This window comes from Myotis brandtii, unplaced genomic scaffold (assembly GCF_000412655.1).
Source record: "Myotis brandtii unplaced genomic scaffold, ASM41265v1 scaffold440, whole genome shotgun sequence".
NCBI classification, from domain to species: domain Eukaryota; kingdom Metazoa; phylum Chordata; class Mammalia; order Chiroptera; family Vespertilionidae; genus Myotis; species Myotis brandtii.
The window spans coordinates 3,678,524-3,703,218 of record NW_005366834.1 but is presented as its reverse complement, the minus strand read 5'-3'; the positions used below and the strand labels follow the sequence as shown (position 1 = coordinate 3,703,218).

Sequence of the window (24,695 nt, the reverse complement as noted above, 5' to 3'; positions counted from 1 at the left end):
TGGGCAGGAGTTCTGACTGGGAATTGAACTGTGACCTTCTGGTTCATAGGTTGATGCTCAACCACTGAGCCATGCCGGTCGGGCTGATTTTATAGTATTATTAATTATAAAGAATGAAGATGATACTAAAAGCTTAATTGTAAAATTACTCTAATACTAACTTCATAATCATATTTGTTTCCTAGGGTGATGGCTTAACCACTATGGTGACCTACAGCCACAAAGAAAACAATATTACCCTTCTGGGATTTCCAATGAAGGCAACAAAGGAGGCAATACCCCCCTTTCTGGACCACCTTCAGGCTCAGATGTGACACATGCTGTGGATAATTTACCTTCAGCCAAGGATTACTATCTGGTATTTGTTGAGTGTGGTGGTTACCTCCAGCTATATAGGTATCTGGAATTGTAATGAATAACATCAATTTCAGTGCAAAGTGAGGACTTTTGTGAGTTCAGGGAAATGTAAATATGGGAAAGAATGTTTTATGTCCTAGATATTTATTTATCTACTTATATATTTAGAATGCAGCAAAAAGGAAAAGTTAAATAGAAAGAAAATTGGAAAAAAAAAATGAAACGGTTGTAGCCTCTACAATAGCGGTTCTCAACCTGTGGGTCGTGATCCCTTTGGGGGTTGAACGACCCTTTCACAGGGGTCGCCTAAGACCATCCTGCATATCAGATATTTACATTATGATTCATAACAGTAGCAACATTACAGTTATGAAGTAGCAACGAAAATAATTTTATGGTTGGGGGTCACCACAACATGAGGAACTGTATTAAAGGGTCCTGGCATTAGGAAGGTTGAGAACCACTGCTCTACAGTGAAAGAATACTCTTCTGGGTTGCAAGTAAGATGTTTACGTCAACCTGCAGAAAATAAATGTGAAAAGGTCTTGTAGCATCTGATAGAATTTTGGTTTGTTTACTCACCCACAGGAGACATTTCGGGACACTAGGCAACATATGGTCCATCCAAAAACTTTGGCTCATTATCATTAATATCCTGCACTTTGATGATGAATTCTGATTCAGGCTCCAGGGGCTTCCTGGTTTCTATGTCCACAGCCTGAGCACGAAGCGTGTAGAAAGGTTTTTCTTCTCTATCCAGGCTCCTTATCGCATGAATGTCCCCTGTAGTTTCATCAATGGTGAAAACGGTGCCAGCGCCATCTCCAGAGAGGGTGTATTTACTCTCCCTCTCTCCCTTATCTAAGTCAGAATGGAGCTTTAGGGAGAGAGGGGGAGAGGAGAGGGAAGTAGAGAGAGAGAGAGAGAGAGAGAGAGAGAGAGAGAAAATGAAGACCATTAAAGATATGGTTCTAGGTTAAAAAGCCATACTTGCAGTACAATTATTAATCAGAAAAGGTAAACAAAAACAATATAATTCTTTTTTTCTGTTTGTTTTTGCTCACCAACTTTTTAATTATAAACATTTTAAACACACAAAAAACAAAGTTTGAAAAATATATGGCGAATACCTGTGTATCCCGAAGACTCCACCATTCACCTTTGAATCTACTTGACTTCTCGCAGAGATAGATCCCATATCTGTCCTTCACTCCAGCTTTCTCTCAATCCATCTTATTGCTCAGTACATTGCAGATATCAGAAGTACAGCCCCCAAATACATGAGCATGCATAAATACAAGGATTTTGAACACTTGTATCTATTCGCTTCTTTTTTTTTCTTTATTGATTAAGGTATTTCATATGTGTCCTTATTCCCCTCATTGCCCCCACTCATGCCCTCACCCCCCTGGTGTCTGTGTCCATTGGTTAGGCTTATATGCATGCATACAAGTCCTTTGGTTGATCTCTCCCCTTTACCCCCACCCTCTCCTGCCTTCCCTCCGAGGCTTGATGGTCTGATGGATGCTTCTCTGTCTCTGGATCCTATTTGCTTCTTTTACATACTTTTGCTCTTAAACTCTATGTTTTAGTTTAGGTTCAGTAAGATAACATCATCATTTAAATTAATGTTATTAAAATAAATATATTCATTTTGTAAATTTATATTGATCTCAAAACTTGCTCTGAAAGTATATATGTACATAAGTATAAGCAAAGGATTTAGACCTGAGCAAGTTATCTAATTAAGAGAATGAGAACACAATAAGGGGACACTAGATTTTGATTTTTCTTTGAAAGTTTCTGTATATTTTACTCAAGTCTAAGAAAAATGCTATGAATGATAGGAGGAAGCCTCTCCCCGCTCCCCCCAATTCTTCATAAACTGCTGTGAAGCATAAGAAGGTTCAAGCGTAAAATCAAGCTGTAGATAAATCTTCTTTGAACCTAGGAATTTCAAATTACAGATTCCAACCATACTATTAAAAATATCCAACACATTGGGTATTGCTTTTGCTTTCAAATTCATCTAAAGATATGAGACAGGCAAATGCTCAATGCAAAAGCAATGACTTTATAAACTGTATCCATTTTGTCAACAGCTCAAAAAAATATGTGGTAATATTGCGGAAACGGAGTGAAAATTCTAAATAGGTTTTTACAATGTGATCCAAGTAGTTACCAAAAAAATCTTCATTTAGCTAAAATCAGAACCATTTTCTTTTTGAACTGACATAATAAAAAAGCAAATGTGTTTTCAGCTCTCTCCAAAATCCAAATTAAATTCAGTGTTGCTACTCCTTCCTCTTCCACCTTTTCCTTCTAATTTAAATCTGAGTTTTGTAGAAATTAAAACTTCAAAAAATATTTGAAGGTTTGGGGCAGGGGGTGGGGGCAGGGCAGGCTAGATGGAGTCAATGAGGGAGGAAGGGGGACATATGCTTTCAATGATAAAAATTAAAAAATATATATATGTTAAATTTTGAACTGAAAATGAACTTTTTTAATGTAAAGCTCTTGAGAAGATTAGAATTTTTATAGTAGCTCATTGCAGGATAATACCTTAAAGAAGATCACATGCAATAACCTGCATTGGCAGGCAATATTCAAAACAAGTTATTCAGTGCTGATTAAGTCAGGCACAGAGGTGACTAGCTTACACTATAGGTGTTTATTCACAATCAATCTAATATTAAATAAGTGGTGTTCACCTGATGCTGGGTACTGTAAAATCTTCTTCATATTACATATTAAATAACTCGAATAGAGAATGTAATAAACTAAATTGAAACTCTCTTACCTAGAGATAACTTCTTTGATCATTTTTATACACTTTCAGTTATATATATTCATGTTAATAAATGTATATGAATATATACATATCTAAAATGGTTCACATATATTAACATATTCATATATTTTTTCATATGTCTATGTAATTGTTTTCTTATTGTATATACACATATGCATAATTATTAAAATGATAAATGAGTTACCCTAACCGGTTTGGCTCAGTGGATAGAGCGTCGGCCTGCGTACTAAAGGGTCCCAGGTTCAATTCCAGTCAAGGGCTGTACCTTGGGTTGCAGGCACATCCCCAATAGGGGGTGTGCAGGAGACAGCTGATCAATGTTTCTTTCTCATTGATATTTCTAACTCTCTATCCCTCTCCCTTCCTCTCTGTAAAAAATCAATAAAATATATTTTAAAAAATGATAAATGAGTCAATATTTTCAATAAAAATATATTATAATGATTTTCAGTGTCATTTGAAATTATTCAAAATTATTTTTAAATTTCCATATTATATTCATTTAGGGAAGTCAATGGATTTTGCTTATCTCTTAATAATAAATGTGATGAATGTGTGTGTCCAACTTTTTAGTTCCTCAAAATACAAGGGTGATTTTTAAGATCAAAACCATGATCACTTTTATCAACATTTTTGAATCTTGAATGATTCCAGAAATTGATCTCTATAGATGAATTTATTTTTAATTTTTAATTTTTCAGCATGGGAATCTAATTCAGGCTTAGCTTACACTGCAAAGCTACAGCTTAGTTCATTTGCATGAAAGAAGGGAGGGTGCGGAAGGGAAATTCTTGTGCTTTGCCTCATCTGAGTTGTGTTCAGAAAATCACATGATGCCCTTTTATACAGAGGCTTTAAGCTACACATACAGAAAGCTAATAACTCCTTCAGAGCCATTTAAAAATAACAGCGAGCGATGTTTCTTATTTCAATTATTTTTAAAAAGCTTTTTCTGGGTAGGTGATGACTATTTACTGACTGACAAAGCCAACTCCAATAAAATCATCTTCTAATACTGACACTTAAAATAACATTTGTCCTAGAAACAGAGTTCCATAAATGGTGGATGTAGAAATATGCGGTGTCCAGGCAGTTGTTTTGTGGAAGTGGTGTTGTTATTTTCTGCTGTTTTCCAAGTCACCTCAGATGGAGCGTGAAAATGAGATGCCAAAAGAGGCTTAAAAAAGATACTGAGGTCTAGTGTCAGAGTGTAAGTGAAACTGAATTTTAGGACTTAAAAGTTTCGAGAAAGCTAATCTAAAGTCAAGTACTTACTAGCATATCTCTGATTATATTTTAGAAACCGCTGCACAAAAGAAGGAATTTATTCTTCTTTTGTCTGGGTTGAAAAGTGCACCTAAGAGTATAAAATGTTTTTATATTACCATGTCCAGCAGTGATTTTTATTTTCATTTGCTATTTGCCCGGATAGGGGGTGGTTACTAGGCATGGGGAGAGAATGGGGTTTGTTGAAAGGAGAAATTGTTTTATTTACATACAGGATGTATTCAGATAAACTTGCAAAAATAAATATAAGGCAATTTTATGTGAGTTTCTTTGGCTGAAAAAATTTCATTATGTATGAAACAAATGACTTTTGCTGGATTCTCCTTGGTGATCTTATAAAGTACTAAGTGTTTTTTATAGTTGCTTAGGTTTCCTGTTAATGCCTGCTCTGTTCTCAGGAACATCACAGTGGCCATTGTTATTAGCTACAGTGCCATTAGATTGTTTTTAACTCGTTGTTTATTGACAAAAGAAGACCAGACCCAAAGATGATTTATAACTCTGTCTGAGTAATGGAATCATGCAAACGTTTTCTCTTTCTGAAGCCACTGAATGCTCAAGAATATTTGACATCTATTTCGTTCTGTTCCCGGAGGGGACTCATTTGTTCTTCCTCGCTTGATTGTTGCCATTCCAGCAAGAGGAATACTACTTTACAAGGTTGGGAATTCCCTTCAACCGCCCAATGTGAGTTGAGAACTCCCCTGCCTGGGTTACAGACCCAAAGCTATTTATCATCTGGAAATATTTCAACTTCTATTTAAGAAAGTAGAAACCCATTTCAAAAAGGCCCACATTTCCCCAGAGGTATGCTAAGGAGGAGCAAAGAACAAAGGCTATTTACCAGGCTTGGGAGCAACAAAAGCTAATGTTTTAGGATATCGTATACATCCTGTTGCTAAAAGGAACCAACAGGCCCCAAATGGAATCTTGTGCTGTGCCCCACATCACCCAACCAAGTCAATTAACCTAATTGTCTCACCCTCTCCCAGGAATGTCACCTTGAACGAGTCAACCTGGAACTACTTGGTCGGCACTAGAGAGATCACCTGCCAGACAGACTCCTTCCTTTCCCCTTAGGAGGGTGATCTTGCATGAAGTGATGAGTCCTTTGCTCATCTTTTTCTGCCTCCTTTCCATCCATAAAAACCTTCTCCAGCTCCGCAGAGCTCCTTGCTATTTACTGTATGGGAAGCTACCTGATTCACGAATCACTGAATAAGCCCATTTGATCTTTCAATTTACTCCGTTGAATTTTTGTTATTTAACACTGCTAAAGAGAAAATATACTATCCACCCAATATTCTCTTTCATCTTTCCTTTTGTCCTTGATTATTATATGTGTGGTCATATGTGAGAGGCATCCTGGTCTTTTTTTTCAGATTGTCCTATTTTACAACTTGAGCTCACCCAGATTATATTAAATCATTTGAGAGTGTCACAATATATTAACAGGTATTTCTGCAAAAGTTTGAGAGGTCATTGGCATGGTGCCTGGATTTAGAAGGAAAAATATGGAAGGAGGAGGTTAAAATAATTTTTCATACATTTCCAAAGCTGTAGAACATTTTTCACAGAGCCATTTTTTAGGTAACAAAACATTTCCAGACAATAAACTATTCTGATCAAACCATCGTTAATGGAATCTCTGTTTTTGAAATAAAAGTGCATTTTATGTATGGTTTTAAGGGTGGTTATTTTTTCGGAATACTAGGTAGATTTTTATGTTTTATTCTAGATTTAAAGGGACAAAAATGATGGCTCATTAATAACAATGATACATTGTTACATATATATATTATTTGTTAATTTGTTATTGCTAGTATTAATTTCTCCACATTATTATTTTTATTATTAGCACTTACTCAATATCTGTAATAGTTTTATAAGCTTTATTTAATTCTCAAACTAATCAGTGATATACTAACATGATAATTCCAATCAAAGAGATATAACTAAATTCAAATAGTTCAAAATGTAAAAATTATATTTCAAAAGCTGTATGTTGTACCCTAACCTCTTTGCCTAAGCATTTAATAGCTCTAATACAGCAGTCAGATACAGATCTTAACTCTAATGTAAAACATAGACTAATCTAAAATCTATGAACCTGAGCAGACAGACATTTGGGGTTAAAATTCCAAACCCATTACTTCTTACCTGGATGTTACTGTGTAAGTTACTAAATTTATGTAAATGTCAGAATCCTCATATGTAAAATATGGATTCTAATATTTACATTGTAAAATTTGGAGAATATTGTAAAGAATTTAACTTCATAACATCAATTTCCCTTCCTTTCTCTCTAAATAAACCCTGTAAAGTCAGATTTGTTTTCAGTTATATTAATTTATATTCATAGGCACAAGAAAACTAATTGGATCTGAAATAATGACAGAAAACCCTATCGGCTTCTACTTTTTGCTAGGCAATTTTCCAATGGCTTTGAGTCTAAAACCACTTTGCAAATCTAAAACCACTCTGATGTTCAGAACAACCCTATGAGTACAGCTCTAATCTTAGCCCTTATTTTGCGGATACAGGAAACATGGCACAGAGAGGCAAGGTTGCCTCCAGACATACAAATAGAAAGATACAAAGCTGAGATTCAAATCAGGTAGTCTAACCCCGTGTGTCTTTGGGACTAGCACTTAAACCAAACTCTTTCAATTTGACTACTATAATATAACTTTTCTTAACTTTCAAAACTGGGTCTCTCTTGAGACAAATTTAAAAAAAAACAAAAGATCATCAAAATCTTTGGTTCAAGAATTAGATAAACCACAGATGCAAAATACCCAGAATTAGTTTTGTGACATCAGTTTGCTTGAGCAAAACCAAATTCTATTCTTATGGATGCATTACTAAAAAGAGTTAAATTCAAAAATGCTTTAAGAACTTGTATGCCTAACCCATGGACACAGACAATAGGTGGTGAAGGCCTGGGAAGGGGGGTTGGGGTGGGCTAGAAGGGGTCAAAGGGGGGAAAAGTGATACCTGTAATATTTTCAACAATAAAGCTTTAAAAAAATTCTCTGGACTGCCTATTATTGATTCCAGGAGATACTAGAATAGAGAACATAACTTAGTACTTGCTCTCAAGAAGACAGGAGTACAGTTGGAAACAATCCTATATAATAAAAGGGTAATATGCAAATCAACCGAACAGCTGAACAACTGGTTTCTATGATGTGCACTGACCACCAGGGGGCAGACACTCAACGCAGGAGCTGCCCCCTGGTGGTCAGTGCACTCCCACAGGGGGAGCACTGCTCAGCCAGAAGTCGGGCTCATGGCTGGCGAGTGTTGCAGTGGTGGCGGGAGCCTCTCCCACCTCTGTGGCAGCACTAAGCATGTCCGACTGATGGCTCCTGGACTGCAAAAAGGGTGCAGGCCGGGCTGAGGAACCTCCCCTCCCCCCGTGCATGAATGTCGTGCACCGGGCCTCTAGTCTATATATATAAAAGCCTAAGCCTCCGCCAACCAGCTGACCATTTGACCGTCCAACCAGTAGCTATGATGCGCACTAACCACTAGGGGGCAGACACTCAATGCAAGAGCTGCTGAGCTTCAATGACTCCCTCTTGCAATCCAGGACCCTTCAGGGGATGTCAGAGAGCTGGTTTTGGCTGGATCCCTGCAGACCAGGCCAAGGGACCCCACCTGTGCATGAATCTGTGCGCTGTGCCTCTAGTATGTATCAACAATAATATTCATTCAAAACGGTTTCTTTTTATAGTTTTGTGCTTCTCAAATCACACTTTCCTATTGAAAATTTAAAAAGCATATACTATATATTTTTAAAAGCATGTTATGTTTGTGTTTTATTTAAAATACCGATTTATATATTCATAGTTAGAAATAATTCCAATATATTAGGTGTCAATTATATATTTGGGATAATTAATAGTCACCTAAAAAATGCAGCTGCCTCAAACTGATTGTCAAACTGCAGCGGGAAGGCCAGGGAGGGTTGGGGGGCAGGAGGGAGTGGGGTAAGAGATCAACCGAAGGACTTGTATGCATGCATATAAGCATAACTAATGTACATAAGACACTGGGGGGTAAGGGAGGGCAGGGGATTGTCAAGGGCAGGGGGAAAAAAAGGACATATATGTAATACCCTTTGTAATACTTTAAAAATAAAAAAATAAATAAATAAATAAATAAAAATGAACATTTATGTTGAAGAGAATATACTTGCTTTTATATCAAAACATTTCAATTGAAACTGTTTTTACTAAGTTTGTACACATTTTTATAACATAATTTGCTTTGAAACATATAGAAATCCATTATGTTAAGAACATAGTGAAGTAACTCCATTTTTTTATTGTTGACATTATTACATATGTCCACATCCACACCCCTATCCTACCTCACCCAGACCCTCTCTCCCCATCCCTTTGCTCATAACTATATTGTTGTCTGTGTCTATGTATTATACCTTTGTGTTCTGTGGCTAATCCCTTCACCTTATTTTATCCAGTCCCCTTCCTCCTTCCCCTCTCCACTAAGTTAGAAAAATAGTCACTAACATGTATACTTTCATTCTCACAATTAACTAATGACCTTATAAGTAGATGTGAGAATGTGAGGATATTTAGGCCTGTGTGTATACATGTTGTATGTGAGAGGGAAAAAAGATGAAAAGAGCATTTGTGTTTTAACCTGCTCACATATGGACATTTTTTGCAAACTTAAAAAAAGACTATGTAGATATACATACTATAACAATGCTCTTTAGATAATGCAATCTGAAATTACATTATCTGCTTATTCTCAAGGGTGGTTTGAAGGTGACCCATTTTCAGTAGCATGCATTACTGTAGGAATTGCTTTATGTCTTAATCACAAAACCACCTCATTGAAGTCTTTTATTTCCTTTCCTCACTTTATAATAACTACTTTAAATGGATTTTGAAATTATAATATTACAAACACAGAAAAAATAAATCCAAGTACAGATTTTGTTTTTTGTATTATGAGTCAAGCTGTTTTATGTCAAACTTACTGTTAAGTATTCATATCTCTCAGTTTTGTATAAATAAATATTATCTGATTTGCATGATCTGTATGTATTAAATATTCACTTTTTGCCAAATAGTATGAACGTGAATAATCTTAATGCTAAATTTCAATATGTTAAAAAGAAACACTAACTGCTCTGTATTAGAAATGCAGTAAGTTGAACCTTGTTTCGGAGTGCAGGTTAACCAGAGATTTTTTTTTTCTAAAGATCTTATTATAGACACATTAAGGAAGAAATAATTCTCAGGGCTCACTTATTTCCCAATAGGGCTAATAGGATTCTGAAGAAACCTCCAAAGAGATAATACTTTGACTTAAAATATAAAGAGGAAAGAAAAATTTAAAAATAAAATAAAAACATCTTTCCCAGGTGCTGGAAGCTCAATTTTGACTGCTTTTCACAAATATATATTATTAGATGCCTGAGTGAAATAAGTTGATTTCAGGCTATTGCATTTATAAAGGTCAAATAAAAAAGAAATTCTGGATTATAAAAGCAGATGCTTAATTTGATATTAATGGAGACCTTAAATCAAAGTTTCATTGTTTTCAAAAGTTACTAAATCACTTCGTTATTTAATTTTCCCAATAATTCATGGACTATATGGAATTAAGTTGAACATGTATGTGTGAATACATCACACTTTACTAAAGCTAACATATGAATATTATAGGTTGTATAGTTGCATGATTTCCACAATTACAACATAGTTTATTCACTTAACTCCTTTCACTGCTTTTTATAATTTTCAGGTCCATATATCATTAGCTGCTGATTAAGATAAATTATAGACAGAATTTCTGAGATTAAACAGGGTCCAATTATACTTGATTGTATTATTGTAGATCATAAAACTTGTATTTTATACAGAATTAAATTCAAATCAAATCTTCATTCTTCATTATGATTGTGTTCAGACATAGGGTGTGGTCGGCAGGATTGTACAATGTTGCTGAGGATTTCGCTCCCCTTGGTGTATATTCTCTGCATAACCCCAGGACTTCGAAGCCTGTGGAATTAACCCTAGGCCTATGTTCAGTGGCACTGACCTAATCACAAACGCCCTTTAAAAGCAAGAGGGCTTTTTCCAGGTGTAGACATAGAAGTCAGAGACACATGCCCCAGCTGGCTTGGGAGCACACAAACACCCATGTGGGGAGCTGCTGATACAGAGGGGGGACCTCGAGGAGCTGAGGGCAATCCCCACTTCACTGGTGGTAGTAGAAAGGGTTTCTGTTTCCTGTTTTAGATCAAAGTGAAATATCTCCCAATCTTAACTTTAAATATATATGTGTGTGTGTGTGTGTGTATATATATATATATTTTTTTTTTCAAAGGAAGGGAGAGGGAGAGAGAGAGAAAAACATCAATGATGAGAGAGAATCATTGATTGGCTGCCTCCTGCACACCCCCTACTGGGGATTGAGCCTGCAACCCAGACATGTGCCCTTAACCTGAATCGAACCAAGGACCCTCCAGTCTGCAGGCCCAGTCTATAGTTGGTTAAATGAGTAAAAATTGATTGTATTTTTTTATGAGTACACGCAGACCCACACTCTATCCACTGAGCCAAACTAGCTAGGCCCAATCTTACCTTTTGAATGAGGGAAACGAATGATCTAGTGTGTGATGAGCGTAGGATTGAGGGCAGGTCTTTCATCATGTAAATTGTTGTGGGAAGTGAAATGAAAGGTGTTGTCTCACTGTACAGACACTTAGGTTGTATCATAGGCCTCTGCTCTGCCATTCAAATAATAACAGTTAATTAAACTTGAATCAAATGCATGGATTCAGTACTTTCATCACGCCCCATGCAGGTATCCTGTAAGCCAGCTGTCCTAAGCATTTCTTTAAACATAGAATTTCCTGTAATGAAAGCTTAGCCGCGACATCATTATGCAAAATATGTGTTGAATGAAGCAGGGTCAGTGTGCACAGTTTCTTCCTACTCCCCTTCCCCAATTCAAAATCACAGAAATACAGTGGAAAAGGCATCACAATTCACAGAACACTTTTGAAATCCTCTGCTTGAACCTTTCTGAATCTACAACATAGCTACTGCCCAAGTCACTCCCCTACCTTCTGGGTGGAAAGCAATGTGCTGAACATGATTTCTCTTTAATTCCTAGTTTTGATTCCTCTGACATAAAAAATACAAACAATACTGTATTTTAGTTTACAACAGGCTTCACTTATTGCCTGATAAAATGTTGAGTACTTTCGCTTCTATGATCCTTCTGTTCTTGAAGATATAACGAACTTGCCATCCCTTTTATATCCTGAAGCCTTCTCTGAGAAGTTGCCATGTAATTTGTTGGTTTTGAGTACATACTTGCTGCTAATGATGCTTAAAATTTATTGACCCTGTTCCTGGGAAGGAGAATAATAAGGCATTTGAGCAGCCAGCTCAGATATATATATCAGTTCACATACAAAAACTGTCTTTAAAAGCTGCCTAACAGAGGTGTAGGCTATGTCTTTCTTGTTCCAGAACTATTTCTACCAGGACTCTTGAACTGAGCAATCCAGCACGTTGCATAATTAATTCCTGGACTGGAGAGAATGGCCACTCTGGCTGTCACCCAATTATGTTGGTCATAGGCATCAATTAAACCAAATTGGGATACCCTGGGATCAGGTATTCCCATAATATTTTTAGTGTGATTTGAATTGTTAAGAAGGGGTATAGATTTAAAAAGAAAAGAAAACAGTGTCAAAGCAATGGCTTCTGTAATGACATCTGATCAGGCCTTTGGGACTGGAAAGCCCTTGGAGAACATTGTTTCAATTACTTCTTTTCACAAATGAGGAAATTGAGAATCCAAAAGGCTAAGTGATTTCCTCAATATTATAGAGCTAGTTAATTACAGCAATCAAAATAGAAACTGGGTTATCCAACTCTGCCCAGAGTTCTTTCCACTAAACCAAGTAAAATTACCTGCTCCTATTTGGGGGCCACTTGGAATTGAAATCAGCCTTATAATGTTTAATAAATCAAAATATTATTGGCCTATACAATTTTAAAACTTTAGAAATAAAAAACAACAACCTAGTTTTCTAATGGTTGCAGGTGAGATGAATTACATTCAATGTATTTCATTATGATTTCATATGTAAATGTGTTACAGAATTTATATGGGAAAAAGTCAGTACCACCAAAAGGCATCAGGGACTGAGAACAAATCGATGCTGGCTTACAAATGGCCACATCAATTTCAAGCTCCATTAGCAACACAGGAAAAATAACGAAGAGTAAAATTAGTAGACATAAGCTTTATTGTGTGGGTAGAGAAGGATATATATCAAACGAAATGGGATCATTTGATTATTCATAATTATACTAATCTTTTCTATTTAAATAATTTATAGAGATGTACTAATTATTTTATAAGTATTGTATTCTTTGACATCATTAATAATATTTTTTCTTCTTAGCAATGCCAATGAGGAGCCTGAAGCTGGGGATATTAAAATATCTCTCCAATATATTGCAGCTCGAAAGTTGAGAGACTGGAAACAAAACTCACGTGTCTGACTGAGTCTAAATAATGCACTTTTCTCTTTCATGTGTTTTTTTCCATTTCATTTTAACCTATTTTGGAAGTTTTTTTTAACAAAAATAAAAATATTTCCCCCCTCATATTTAACTTTTTTAAACGGCCCAAAACGTGTAGACACGAAGAGCAAATTTTTTAACAAAAATAAAAATATTTCCCCCCTCATATTTTTTTTAAACGGCCCAAAACATGTAGACATGAAGAGCAAAGAATGTAAAATATTTTCTGCACTTCACATTTTTATCACGTTATATTTTGTAGAACATAAAATTTTATGAAACTATAGTTACATGCTTGCAATGGATTCTAAATCTCTCTTCATTTTCTATGTCATGAGTAAGAGTTGTAAACCTGAAAAATTAAAGCTGCAATGTAATTTATCTTATCCATAAATACTTGACTATCGGTTGTGCAATTTTGAAGTAAACAATGATAGATAAGACTAAGAATGATATTTCTCCATGGGAAGCTATCTGATAAATACCTAGAAATGCCATGACATCATTGTAATTATGTCACCTGAATATAGAAAGAAAACTCTCCCCTACCTTTACATGCAATGAATAGTTATGTATAGTTGGTTCAGTGAGTAAAAATTTATTGTATTTTTAATGAGTACACAAATCTTTCTCACTCTTCCTATTATAACATATATGAAAATGTCAGATAATGCACATACGTATGTTTGATAGTTGTTTTTATTTCTATTGTAAATGCAAAAACCAAATAAATCTAAATTTCAAGCTAATGCATTATATGTAAAGTAATACACCTGATTAGTTAGAAATACTTATAAAATCTACAGTGATCACACTTCACAATATTGTCTTCAATTTTAAAATAAGAATTTTAAAAGTTACTACATGTTATAAAGTCAATTGTGGACTGTGGATATATTTCCTTAGCTGGAAACTTGCTATAAAAAGTGAGTTTTAAAAATGACTTTTCATCTTGTGAACTTTTTCAATCAGGGAGATTGAGCTTATAATACAAGGCCAAGGCCTATGTCTGAGGAGACAGAAAGGAACTTCAATATTGGGGTATAAATTGTTCTTTGTCCTTATTATCCTATATAACTGCTAATTTTCCTTCTCCCTGATCCTATGTGTTTAATCATAATAAGCACTTCTTATCCACAAAGAAAAAAGCAGAGCAATGATAACATTTAGCCATGTAGCAGCAACAACAGTAGAGGGAAAAGGAACAAAACTAGAAATTTTATTCTTTATTAAATCTGGAGTAAGTTTAAGCTTTCAAAATTAAAAACAAATATACATACTAGTATATATACACATATATATACTCTAGTGATAATGCAATTCTAGTGCCTTCTCCATAAATCATGTATGGCTTGTACTACTAGTAACAACATAAATTTTATTTTGCATATTATATCCCAGGCTGATTTTATGGAGTGCAGAGAGCAGAGTTTCCTGCTTGAAACAGTCCTAATAACTTCCTGTCATTAATAACTGTAGCATCAACTCATACATAAAAAATGTTGTTTCTCTTAAATATGAGAAAAATTTACCTACTTGAATTCTCTGAGGAAAGAATCATTGATATTATCTATTTTTTTGCAGTTGACTTAAAAGTCTTTTTATTCAGAGCTCCCTCATCATCTGTCTCTCTCTGCAGTGACTTGTCAATGTCAGTTTCAAATTGTACTCGTCACACTCTCGATGCTACAGGTCCCCTGCATCTGTCAAATGTGACCAGGCAGAGCTGCCATAACGGAGCATTTTGGATTCAAACAGCTGTGGTACCTTCTGGTCTATCAGTATCGTCATCCTCACCATACTCAACTGTTCTATCTTTGGCCAGGGGCCTCTTTAAAATGACTCTGATAAGATAGTAAGTCTTTATAAAGTATTTCCAGGGCCAGCATTTCAAGAAGAGCGATAGTGAATATTTTCTCACATAGAACATTTAAAATTATAGGGGCAATACGATCCTTTGTATTATTAGAATGAATATCTTTGGTGAACCACAGTTAGTATCCTGAAAAGTTAGTCCACCTATAGTACATTATCTGGCACCATTTACATTTTGCAGCTAGACATTTGCGTGAGAGACCAACTTTCATTTACTAAACTTTCTTAGCTGATTCTCATTAGTTCTTCTTCAAGTATCAATTCACATAGACCTATGGATCCACCATGAGAAAATTATTCAAGAACATCTAGATGTTGCCCTGGCTGGTTTGGCTCAATGGATAGAGCGTCAGCCTGTGGATTCAAGGGTCCCGGGTTCAATTCCGGTCAAGGGCATATGCCCGGGTTGCGGGCTCGGTCCCCAGTGGGGGGCATGCAGGAGCTGGCCTATCAATGATTCTCATCATTGATGTTTCTATCTCTCTCTTCCATTCCCTTCCTCTCTGAAATCAATAAAAATATATTTTTTTAAAAAATAATGTCTAGATGCTTTTTGTCACATCCTTTTATCCAGGTCTTAAAAATAAAGCATGGACATTTAAAAGACAAACTGGAGGCAGCGTCTTCTAACATTCCTATTATGTTTAATATTATATGATTCAAAACATGAGTCTAAGAGCAAATAAAAATGGACTTTTCTTTTCAATTCAGAATACAAACCCATTGAACTATCTCTTCAGGTTTGAAGCCCCATCAGTTCACACTACACTATTTTCACAAGAAATATGATTTGATCTGAGAAGAACTGTAGCAGCCTGAAACATATATTCCCAGGACGTTTCTCTAAGAGTACTGTAGCCATTAAGTGTCTTCCATAATGTCTGTGATAAATCTTACTATTAGTGAACAATATCAGTTAAAGGCATCGATGGAACTGCTGCTAGTTCAGCCTACAGGTTCTCACCTGTTATGGAATTTTTCAGTCATAAACGTGGACAGGCCAATCTATTTAGATTTCTCTTAAAGCAGTAGACTCACAGTGGTTCTCAACCTTCCTAATGCTGCAACTCTTTAATATAGTTCTTCATGTTGTGGTGACCCCCAACCATTATATTATTTTTATTGCTACTTCATAACTGTAATTTTGCTACTGTTATGAATCGTAATGTAAATATCTGATATGCAGGATGTATTTTCAGGGGTTGCGACCCACAGGTTGAGAACCGCTGGCTAAGGCTTCATTTTTATTATTGTTTTTATTTTATGTAGATATAATGTAGGATATCATTTAAGAGCAGTCTTTGGAACTGAATGGTCTGAGTTTGGTGCTATGATCTTGGGCAAAATACATAGTGAACTTCCTATGTGTAAAATTGGAATAATAGTGTTAGCCAATAAGAATGTTAGCTAAATAAGATAATAAAAGTAAGGAGCTTCACACCGAACAAAAAGTAAGCACTACTAAGCCTTAGCTACTATTTCCTTCCAGCTGCTAATGCCTGCTTTCTTGTCCCCATTGTTACTGGAATAAATCTGCTCTTTGCTGTTATTACTGCAGTTTAGTCATGGTCAAACCCCTGTCCTCCACTTCTTCTTATGCTTAAAGTTCTGTCCTTTTATTTCTATACTAGAGGCCCAATGCATGAAATTCGTGCAAGGGACTCAGCCCTTGCAGCTGTGGAGGCTTGCCTCGGCCCTGACAGCCCCGGCTTTGTCTGGAAGGTCATCCAGAAGGATGTCCGGAAGGTCATTTGGCTGTCCAGTCTAATTAGCATATTACGTGTTTATTATTATAGATTGATAGCCTGAGCCCACATCTATGTGTACTGGGATTTGCCTGAGATCAAGCGTTTTCTGCAAGACAAAATAGATCATGGGGTATGAGTAAATCTTTGAGAGACTAGGAAGACTAGACACAGGCATGCACTTTGAGCTGGTTAACCAAGACCAAAAAGAAAGGGGCTGGACCAGACTTCTTGATTCTTGCTTTGGCAACTCAAAAATCTGTCCATCACCATGACTGTTTCTAAGTATAAAGTGATCTAATTATTGCTGACTCAAATCTCTAGTCATAATGTGCTAGTTATTACTGACTGGAAATATTTCATCAATCAGGAGGACCCTCGCATCTCACCATATAGAAGCAGCAAAGATTATTACATTCCATGTCCAAATGATGGCCAGAATAATGCAGGAATGTTTTTCCTGCCATACATATGAATGCAGTCAATGTACAATTCATTTTACTATATCGCTCGCCTATAAAAGTATATTAACACTTTATTGAACACCTACTCAGCTTAAAACAGAGCCTGTAGCTGTTCTTAATCCCAACATATTATTTACTTAGAATTGTTTTCTTACATCATTAGAAAAAATGACAATCAGGAAAATTTCATTGAGAGTTCCTATTTCTGAAATTTTATTCAGTCATTAAAAATCATTACTAATTACATGATTTTTGAGAAAAATGGGAAGTCATTTGATATGTGTGTATCTACTCTAAGCAAAATAATGTGATCCCTCTAAAATTTCTCTTATTGAATAAATTAGAAAGTAAATGACAAAAATAAATATCTTGCCCAATCCCACATAGCTAGAAGATAGGGAATAAAATGCAATTATATAATAAATTTTCTATCTTTATCTTGCAGCTTTCAGTAAACTATTACTCCAGAGCATTAAATCACAAAATACAGTGAGATATGTTATCTACGATTTTACTAAGTCTACCTGAACGTCTAAATTTAGCAATGCCTTTGACAATATCTCAGTTTGCCTTTTGGATCTGATTGCAAAGTTGATGAGTATGGCAGTCACTGCCAGTGGCCTATTTAATATTCATTTCCCCTTCATTTTTATTAATATAATCCTTCCATAGCGATGGAATCTATTATCAATGGGCTGTGTCTTGGCTAGCAGTTTGCCTAATTAAAATGCTCACCTTCCCATAGTACTTCAGAGCCAAGGGTAGATATGGGATTCCATTTTGGCTAATGAGACAAACATGAACAAAACCTTTGGTGATGTTTAGGAAATTTTTTTTAAATGAACAAACTCATCTGGTATGTACTTTTTGCTGCTTTTCTTTCATTTTTTCCTCTTTTTTCCTTCCCTTTTCCCATATATTGCTGACATAATGGCTAGAAACATAGACACTACTTTATGAGCATAAAGGAGAAAGCAGAAAGTTTAAGATGATGAATTGGAAAATTAAAAGGATATTTTTAATGTTATCTTGGACTTGCTGGACCAGACCCAAGATATTTATCTCTGGGTGTTTTTTTAAATCTCTACTTGCTTGGAAGGTTACAGTTTCTAACTTAGTAGATATTTTTCTTCATGCAACAGTATTTATGTCTGTAAAAATTATTTCCAATTCATAGTAAGAATCAAATCTCTGTAAACATATACAAGAGAAAAAATCTTAAACTCATTTAATTTGCTCTATAAATAATTGATAAATATAACATGGACATGTTCTAAACATGTTTGATTGATCTCTTTGTATGTTTTTCTAAATAAATATCCCATTCAAAGAAAACTTAAGAGCTCTCTAATCTTATATAATAAAGAGCTAATATGCTAATTAGACCAGATGGCAGAACGACCTTCCGGAACGACCAGTGGGTCGGGGGCAGGGCTGCGAGGGCCAAACCCCTTTCACGAATTTCATGTATCGGGCCCCTAGTAAATAATAAAACAGCTGTTTTGTAAAGAATTTTACAACATAAAACTTAATGGGAATTATCTGTAATGAAAATACAGAGCTACCTTCTACTGCAAATCAGAAAACAGGTCTGTATATTCATTTACATAAAATTGTTTTGAAACTGGTGTTTAATAATGCCATAGTCCTTGTTTAATTATATTTTAACAAAATATAATATTTGTATTTTATAATATTTAAAAAATAGGTTTTTATTGATTTTAGAGAAAGAGGAAGGGAGAGGGAATGAAAGATAGAAACATCGATGAAAGAGAAACAGCTATAGACTGCCTCATGTACGCCCCCTACTGGGCATCAAACCTGCAACCAGACATGTGCTTTGACCAAGAATAGAACCTGTGACCTGTTAGTGTCTGGGATCAATCACTGAGCCACACCGACGAGGCAAAATTTATGTTTTAAAATGATAATCAGTTCTTTATTAAATTTCTTTTCCATATCCTTCTGCAATGTAATTAAAATTCTATCAAATCAATTACAAATTATCTAGTTTTAAGCTGTATGTTTGAGCATCTGTATGTAATATGTTTGGACATAGTAATTTTCCTTTAGAAGCATGTGGTCAATTACTATAATACAGAATATTATGTAAAATGTGTCCATAACATTTCATGTTTCTCTACTAGCCCAGAGACTCATCATGAAATAAAATATTTAATTAGCGTATAGAAACAAGATTTAGTGAGCACAGCAATATTGAAAAAAATCAATATAATTAACATCACATAAGTTCATATTTTCTGATTAAAGTATGATTCTGTGAAAACTGATTCAAAGTGGATACAAATAGAAGTATTTATTTATTGAGCACCCTGAGAAAAAGTTTAAAACACATTCATAACTGACGGGTATCTGATTGGCCTTGTTTGAACATTATTAATTGTGCCTTCAAAAATAATATCATAAAGTTGAAGAAAAATATTAAAACAAAAAATGAGCTTTTGATTTAGTATACATATGCCTAAAAAGTGAGCATTTTTCATTTTAATGGTACCTGTGTGGGAACTATATGAGTGTTAAGGGATCTTACTGCCAGTCAAAGAATGGAATTTGCTTCTATAAATTTATGAATAACCTTTGCCTTATATTATAGATAACATTTTAGAATGATATATTTATATTAAATATGCATAAAAGAACTGTAATCTTCACATTTTCTCTAAGTATTGATGTGAATAATGTGTTAGTTGCAGAGAATATCAAGGGCTTATTTAACTAAAATTAATGAATGCAGTCAGATTTCACTGTTAATGAAAATATGATTATTTTTTCTTTCATTGCTGTCACATTACTGAAGTAAATAAAACAATCTTAAAAACCAATCCTTAACACTCTAAGTAAATATTCCTTTTACAGGTCCAGTAATTTAGAAGCTAACAATTTCATTTAATCATGATTCTATTGCCAAGGAGAATATGTCAGAGTAAACATTGTTATTGGAAATCAACTTTTGAAATAGATTTGGTTGCATTCACAGTGGGTTGACCTTCTGAGCACTATGGGAAATAATAATTTCATTGAATAATTCCAGTGCTGCCAGCTCTCCCAATGTGGGTAATTGACACATACATAAAGGAAAAATACTTGACTGCCACATGAAAAATAAATGTGGAAATAATAAATTAAAACATGAATTTAAACAGCAAATCATAAAATCAGTAACCGACCTTCTAGAAAAGTACCATATTGTCCAACCAGCTCAGAATTAGAGTAGTAGGTCTAGAATACAGCAACTTTAGTTCTTTTTTACCTGTCCCCCTAAACCACAATTTTGCCTTAGCTATTTAAGGTAAATGAGAATACATTTTAGTTTAGCTTATTCCTAACAAAAGAGTTTACCGATATAGAATTCTGTGAATCCATTTGATTTTATTTTTAAAATTCTGTGTCTGTGTAGTTCAATGCATGTATTTTAAGTAACATGTCATAGTTATCATTTCTTTATTTTGGTACATAGTCCTGAAAGATGCATTTTCTAATAAAGTATTCTACCTGGTAACCCATCTTCTAATATTGTATCCTCTTAGCATCTTTGTCCAATCCTTCTAATTCACTCCCATGTCTTGGTGTGTTTGTCTCTATCAACTACACATTATTACCGCCACTATTTATACACAAGTTATCCTTATCTCCAGACTGTGAGCGTCTTAAAAATCTTAAAGGTAATATTTCCCAATATGCATCTTAATTATTTGTACTTAGTAGCTAAATAAATGGTTTTTATTGTTGTTGTCGTTTAGTTTTATGAGTCAATGAATGAATGAATGGCCAGTAGGCCAAAAAAATATGATTTAGATTTATTTGAAACCAAATCCAAAAATATAATATTTAGTTTCTTTTTGAAATGTATTATTAAAAGCATCATTCTGTGTTCAAACATTTTTGGCTAAGTCATCTTTTTTCTCCTTTTTTCCCCAAACATTGAAGTAATAAATGCATTTGGAAACGGTAAGAATTTGACTAAGAACCAGATAATCTAATGCTAAAACACACACACACACACACACACACAATAAATAAATAAATAAATAACACACCTTGAATTCTGGGACTACACTGGACATATTTATCTTTTTATCAGTGAATGAAAACTATAAATATCCTCATCAAATTCCCCATTCCATTTTCCTCTCCTTTCTTTCAGTACAGTCAATCATTCGTTTCTTGTCTCTGTTCATTTCCAAGCTGAGAACATATGGTCCTGCATTTTCATAAGACACTTGTCAAACATCAATTCTTTTGACACTCTGTCTTTTTGTAGTAACTGTGAAAACCTATTGTAAAGCCTACTCTCAGTGCATGTGATCCACAAATGGAACACTACTGGAGAAAGGCAAGGACTGAAGTACATTGTGGCCAATATAAAGGGCTCTTATTTCACTCAGTGAAAGCTAAATCCTTGTGATAGTTTTCAAGACCCTCTGATTTTGGGCCCCTACAGCCCATTCTCACTCTCTCCTTAACCTTGTCTCTAATCAAGCTCCTCTGTCTCCCTGGGTTCCATACACACAAGCCTGCCAACTCACAGAACTTGCACTGGCTGTTTGCTTGCCTAGAGTGCTATTCCTAGCTGTCCACATGACCAAATCTTACTTCCTGTAGTCCATACCATTGCTCATATGGCACCAAAATTAAGAATCCTTGTCAAACCCATCTCAAACGCTGCTGATCTTCCTCACTCTGGTCTACTTGTTTATTAAATAACACTGGTCACCTTTCAACATACACCTTTTGCTTGGCATTCATTCATTCATTCTTTTTTTTTAACCACCCTGCTAGACTGTAGTTTCTAAAAGACAGGGATATTGTCTGTTTTATATGCAAATGAGCCCCAACCATCCAGAAGACTGCTTTGATCACTAGGATTATTCAAAAAAAATACTTGTTAAGCTAATGAATGCATGTATAATTACTACTCCGAATGCTTTTCTAAATTACCTAAATTGTGCATCTGGTCAATTTGTTCGCCTACTCTCTGCGATGGTTATTTTAAATCTGCTGAGCTCACTTAGAGCCTCTAGCACATTCCTTTACCTGGGCTGCTCAATATGGTTATCCATGTGCTCAGACTGGCTTAATCCTGTGGAAAAGTTTTCAGTCCTCTCTATCAGCCTTTGATGTTGTTTACCATTTAATTTTTAAAATCGTCTGTTGTTGGCTTTTGAGATACTGCTAGTACACTGACCTGGTTTTCCTTCTACCCATCTGAAGCTCTCATCCATTTCCTTTCCAGGCTTATATTTCACCTTTCTCCACCTACTGGTTTTGAGGCCACCTTCTCCTCTTAATTCATTAATGTCATTCACTTTCACAGCTTTGATCCTTATCAATACACTCAATTTAAAATAATAATGTAGGCTCTTTGACTAAGACCATGAAATGCACTAGTGTATATGCTAAGTTTTTATCTTAATTTTTTTTTATACTTTTGTTCAAGCATGACTTTACCATCATGGAGGGTGGTGTTAGTATTAGCCTAGCATTTTCTGAAATTCTCATGATGCATAAATGTGACTACATCTTAAGCTAATAAAATAAATAGTTAATAAATGTTCCCCTTCCTTTTCACCCTCTTTCCATGCAAGTTTTCACAAACAGACCTTTTTCTCCTTTTTCCTTTGACCAGGAGAAGGTTGGACTAAATATTTATGGCTGTTAATCCCTGTCCTTTTAATTTTGTGTAGTTCATGAGTCTTGAATTTAACCAGGGTTGACTTAGCAAGGCTTTTATTCTGGGTGAGAGCCCCATTTCACCCAAATCATGAATGCTCTTTGCTTCATGGAACTCTATTGCTTTTTTTCCCCCAGAACCAATTATATCTTAGCTGATCTCTTGCCCTTTTAATTTTCACTGATAGTTTTCAGAATAAAATGTGCAAACTGCTAATGCATTATTACTCCCACTTTCTGCTTATCCAGTCATGGATAAGGAAACAGAATTGCCTGTCTCTGGTTTATTACAAATTCACTATTCTCATTTATATCCAATATCAAAATTTTCCTTGCCCTGGATCAGCAATGCTCTCTGTCATCTTTGCTATTACTGTAAGTATCTTTTAATGTGCTGTCTAAATTTATACACATATCATTTGATATGTGTGAGTATGTCCATCTCCCCAGAGACTTTCATATTTTGTGTCTCTGCTTCAGAATTTTGGGGCCTAATTCCTATTCCTTCATATACTAAAGGTCTATGAGGAATGCTTGCCATTGAGGACTCCTTGAAGTCTCTCTCTGAGCAGAGGCGAAATTACCTTTTGAATCATAAATATGTCCTCACCAGGCCCTGGATTAACTTTCAAGTATATGATTGGCAATTAATCCTCAATAACAACTCCCTGCACTCTAGTTCCTTTTCAGGGGAAATAATCACAAACATGCTCCCATCTGTGTATCTGGGAAGTATAGTGAAGATAAGCAGCATTTAAGAAGGATTGCTTGAAGGACAGTGGGCCCACCATTTCTTCCAGATACTGGAAATTCTTTTTTAGAATAAGTTATGCCAGCATAGAACACTAATTCTCTACCATATAAAATCTACATCTTATAGAAATGCTTTTACAAAGTGTTTTTAACAGACATAAGGGGGACATTACAAGAAAATGCTCTTTAAAATTTACCAGATTAGTTATAATCCTATATAATAAAAGCCTAATATGCAAATCAACCAGTTGCTATGATGCGCACTGACCACCAGAGGGCAGACTCTTAACACAGGAGATGCCCCCAGGCCACAGGCCCCGACCAGCAGGGGGGGGGGGGGCGCAGGGCCGGCAAGTGTATGGCGCCAGGCCAGGTAAAGCGGGTGCCAACAGGGGCCCCCTGATCGCCCAGCCAGTCGCCCCACAGATCAGCCCACAGATCGGCCCGCAGATCAGCCCTGATCACCGGCCAGGCCTAGGGACACTACCCATGCACGAATTTCAAGCACTGGGCCTCTAGTAAATATATATTTGCTTAAAGTGTCTTAACCACAAGGATATTGTTGATGATCATTGCTTTCATTACTGGGTACCCTCTTCAAAAAGACTAATGGGGAATTTTTTCTTATCTGACTTAAAGGAACAGTTTGTCTTTTTACTTAGCAAAAACAATTGCGTGTGCACATGTGCATGTGTGAATACCTCACAGTTAACTTCTGGAAAGTCTGAACATATAACTATGTCAGATTTTCTAAAAGCAGACAGCAATCTTAGAGCCTCATGTGAAACCCACTTTTAGAAAATAATTTTTCCTGGCTTGGATTTTGTGTACTAACTTAATCCATGATTTCATAAATTTTTTCTTACTTTAATTTTCCTTCTATTCTAATGTCCTCAGTCAATTTATTTTATTTTGAAAAAGTATATGCAATTATAAGATATATTAACCCTTCCTGAAAATGCATAAAATAAGCAAATATGCACAAAAGATTAATAATCTTATACAATTTAAATCTCATTCTTTCACATACTATCAAACTGCATGCAGTATTTTACTTTTCATATATATATATATATTTCATATATATCTATATCTATCTATATCTATATATATGTATTTATAT

General features: G+C 35.2%; 1 protein-coding gene across 1 annotated transcript in view; it reads right to left on the bottom strand.

Annotated features, from left to right (window-relative positions):
- Positions 1-24,695, bottom strand: part of CDH12 (cadherin 12, type 2 (N-cadherin 2)) — a 277,650-nt gene that overhangs the window by 112,639 nt on the left and 140,316 nt on the right. Inside the window, 1 exon segment of the mRNA XM_014546325.1 lies at positions 940-1,234. Within this exon segment, the coding sequence (XP_014401811.1) occupies positions 940-1,234 (295 nt within the window).